Raw genomic sequence first — 4,267 nt, 5'->3', positions numbered from 1 at the left:
CTGTACATTTTCCCTCCTTTTCAAATTTGGAATTTATTATGTTTTAACCATGATCAATAGAGAATGTCCAAATAAAGAGTTTGGGAAAAATTATGGTATACTAGAAATAATGCTAAAAATCTGGAAATATTTGTTGATTTTGATTTTAGTGAACTTGGGGAAAATCATGTCCTGTCATATATTCCTTATTGGAAATGTAATGATTTTTCTAGATAAAGTTTCTGCATTGTTATCATCGACACATTTATCCTAAATTACACGATGTCATTTTTGCTGTCAGACCATCTTTATATTAAACAGTCTGATTTAGCATGTGCTAAAGGTTATTTGTTCATTAAAATCATTAACACATTAGTTATTTTGTTCATTAGTTCTTGGCTGTCTAAGTTCATGCTGAATACAAGGTATTAGTTCTACCCTGAGTAAAGTAAATTAATTGCTGAGCCTTTCAGATGTGAACCAGGACCAATTTTATGTATAACATGCAACTTTGTATTAACAGCATTATTTTATTTTATTTTATTTTATTTTTGAGGTTTTCTCCTTTTTTAATCAATGACCAACTTATCCAGCTTTGGAAATCTGGACAAATGGACAAAGAGGGGGCTGAGAGGAGGCCTGGTCCAGTGTCTATGGGTCTCTGAGTGAGTCTGTGTCAGCATGTGGGCCCCAGCTGGGCCTGTCCATGGGATGGGCCTAGCAGTTTCCTGAGTAAAAGCCCGCCCTAACCTAAGGGCAGCACAACAGCCCAGAAAGAAATCCAGGCCCCCCAGGTTCGGCCTGTTTTCAAGGCCCTCAGGACAGTCAATAAATAGGTTAGATTCTGAGGCAGGCCTGGGAGGAGGGGGTGTACCAAGGGCAGGATCAGCTGCCCAGGGATCCCAGTGATTCCCAGGCACTCTCCTGTCCTTCTCTAACAAGGGAGAAAATAAATAGACCTTTGACTCAGGAACAGGGGTGTTGGAGCAGGGGAATCCTCCCCTTGAAGTTAGTAATTAAGTCTTATGTTAAAAACAAACCAGCCCCAGCCCCTACCAGCATCTACAAAATCTACAGGATGTGTGGAGGGCCAGCCTGCACGGGGTACATGGTACCCAGCCCTGCAGGGTCCTGGAGGAGGTCTCATGTCTGTTCTGCAGCTCCTGGGGCTCCTTCCTCTTTTGGGGGTGGCTCCAGGAAAATTGGGGTAACTGATGGTGGCTTCTTCACTGAGTAGGGAGAGGCTGGGACTCCCACCACCAGGAAGTGGTTCTTCTTCCAAAACAATCTCCACAGGCCCCGGTGGTTGCCACGCACATCCAGGTCCCAGATATGGAGGCACTTGGCAAGCTGGGTCCAGGTGGTGAAGTCATCATCTTTCTCCATTTGGATAAAGGCCACGTAGGTGTGGCCCTCCGTGTCTGGCAGGAAAGAGTCTTCACAGGGGTTCCTGCTGTGGTCCAGAACCTCCGCCTCGCTCAGCAGCCTGTGAATTTCCACTTCATAGGCTTCTTTCTTCAGACTGTCCACGTTCCTGAGCTGGACACCTGGAACCGTGTTGAACTTGTGCTTCTTGAAGTAGGCCTCGTGGAAGTAGCCGTTCATGTTGAGGCCAACGATGCCAAAGTGGTAGGACCGGGAAACGTCGGGGATGATGCACTCTCGGCCCCGGCGTTGCTCAGGCATCCGCATCCACATGTCCCAGTCCCAGAGCTTTTCCGGTGTGGGCCACTTGGGCTCAAGCTCCTCCTTGTACAGGGATTTCCTGAGCACCCAACCCAACCCAGGCATGGTCTCCACACGGTACAGTAGTGCTGGGTCCTCAGCTGTATGTTCATACCCCTGGTCATTCCAGGCAGAGATGCAGTACAGGCTGCCATCCTCCTCCAGTAGGTGGATGGATTGGCTCAGGAAACTGAAAAAATCCACGGCAATGTTCAGGTCCTCTTCCAGGACCACAGCAAACTTGGCCTCCGGAAACAGGTTGAATGTGGCAGTGAGGCTGGCCTTGTAGTGCTGAGACACGCGGGCATTCTTGATGCTGATGGGAGTGTGCTGGATGCCCCTCAGACCGAACAGCGCCACCACATCCATCGGTTTCTCATAGTAGCCGTGGATGAAAACTGTTATCATCTGGGGAGACACCCCCTGGGCTGAGAGCAGAGAGCGCAGCATCCTGTACAGGTAATTGGGTCTGTTCCCTGCAATAACAGCCACGGGCACATTGAGGACTTTGTTGTCTGGGAGCGGGTCAGGGATGAACTCGATGGGTGTGGGGTCCTTGCAGCTGCACACACTCCCAGAGCCCTCAACTTTGCTGCAGAAGCGCCGGCGGCGACGGTTCAGCTCTGTGTCTGCCCAGTGGCAGTCTGCCTCTTCAGCTGAGCTCAGCGGCACATCTGTCTTCAACAGGACTGGGTCCCCCCAGGAAGAGAGGGCAGGTGACTTAGAATGTTTCTCCCCGAGGACAGGACCTCCTTTTCGTCCCACGAAGGCCCAGGTGTCCCTCCAGCCCAGGGCAGGGCCAGCCTGGCTGCCCAGGCTCCGCAGCAGAGCCTTGGCTGTGTCCTTGAGGTGGAAGGAGCCCTCATCCTTGACGGTGCAGATGAGCACTCGGCCAGGCGCCACCATGTTGAGGAACAGCACCATGGCCTCAGCCTCATGAGGTGAGTATGTGTCAAACACTCGCTTTGCCATCACGTGGCCCGTGGCCTGGTTGAGGACGATGACATGGATGCGGCGACCTTGCTCCCGGGCCTCACCCTCCAGTACCGTGGTGCCATCCACTGCCACACATACTTTGCTGCGGCTCGAGCACACCTCCACACCCAGGACCCGCTGGGGACCGCTGACTCTGCGCCGTGAGGGCTCCAGGTGACCTAGGGCCTCATCATAGTCTTGCTCTGGCTCCGGGTCTTCATTGGCTTCGCCGATTGCTCGCCGGGTGTCCAGGATCAACTTAATGTTGACAATGACAGTCACCAACAGGAAAAGCACGGCCCCTGTCTGACAGAATCTCCGCAGGGTCCTCTGGTTTGTCAGTTTATACTTCCAGGTAAGATACCAGCTCCGCTTCTTCCGAGCCCCAAAGGGCTTGATGAGGGGGCTGGGCTTCCAGTCATCCATGCCGGTTTGGGGGGGTCACCAATGTCCTGGACAACCCATGACTTCAGGAACGGCTCAGGGACCCCGGGCCCCGCAGGGGCCCCACTCGGGCCCGCGCTGCTCGGCCCGGCGCGCCGCGGCCTCCGCCTCCTCCATGCCGCTCGCGGCCCCGCCCCGGCCCGGCCCCAACAGCATTATTTTAAATATGCTCCATTCTAGTGTCCACATTTGTTGACCGCCATTTGCAAAGATCAGAAGATCATTCTATCCTCTTGTGAGCCTCTAGGTGAGCCAAGTTAGAGTCAAGCAGGAGAGGGAGAATAAAAGTGAGGACAGAGAGTAAATAAGAGATAACTGAGAAAAGGCAAATAGAAACCTGCGAAGGCCAAAGGCTAAATGACATATGCTTATAATGGGCAAGCATTTTTATTGAGGGGTCTGAAAGAGTTGAGAATAGAAGAATTTCAGATTCCTGAGACTGTCAATCAGGTGGTATCCTGGAAGGTAACAGCAATAGTACCACCACTTGCTTCTAGGAATTTTTATATTTCTGAGTAAAAGAAAAAAAAAAATCCAAATTGAAACTTAGGATGGATCAATAGGAAGGACCAGCTGTCTAAAGAATAAGTTCCATTTTGGGGGCTTCTGATATTTCATTGCATATGTGCATAATTTAATGACCTCACTCACAATTATGTAGCTATAAATGCATTTATAATAGAAAATAAGTACTCACAATTCACAGGAGCTGTCTGAATACTCAAGAGATAACTATCAGAGGGAGGATCTCTCTTGCTCACCCCTTGAGTACTTATAAGACTTATTTGTGTATAACACTGTAGGTGCTCAGGCAATATTTCACTATTTAAAACATCTTAGCAGCATTATTATTACTCTAAACAATCAAATATTATCAATCCATTTGAATGATACAAAATTCTATATTTTATAAATAGTATGTTTTATGAAAAAAGAAATGTATCCGATTCAAACATTTGTAAGATACTTCAAATTTCTTAACATATTAAATGAGAAAAATAAATCATTAAGAAATTCTCAAAAAATGTTAATCCATAGTAAGTATCCCACATGACAATTAAAATAACATAAACCAAGTAGATCTATACTATGCCTAACTCAATAACATAAGATAAAAATAAATCACTTATACAGTATGTGAGTT

General features: G+C 48.3%; 1 protein-coding gene across 1 annotated transcript; it reads right to left on the bottom strand.

Moving 5' to 3' along the window:
- Positions 1-518: 518 nt before the first annotated feature.
- LOC105872943 (protein O-linked-mannose beta-1,2-N-acetylglucosaminyltransferase 1-like) lies at positions 519-3,270 on the bottom strand. The gene is given in 3 exon segments (XM_020286472.2): positions 519-834; positions 1,095-1,240; positions 1,243-3,270. Coding segments are annotated over 3 exon segments (2,295 nt in total). The 5' UTR covers positions 3,106-3,270; the 3' UTR covers positions 519-548.
- Between the last annotated feature and the right edge of the window lie 997 nt (positions 3,271-4,267).

The sequence above is a fragment of the Microcebus murinus genome, chromosome 4 (genome assembly GCF_040939455.1).
Source record: "Microcebus murinus isolate Inina chromosome 4, M.murinus_Inina_mat1.0, whole genome shotgun sequence".
In the NCBI taxonomy this organism is placed as follows: Eukaryota; Metazoa; Chordata; class Mammalia; order Primates; family Cheirogaleidae; genus Microcebus; species Microcebus murinus.
This window is presented reverse-complemented; position numbering and strand designations above follow the sequence as displayed.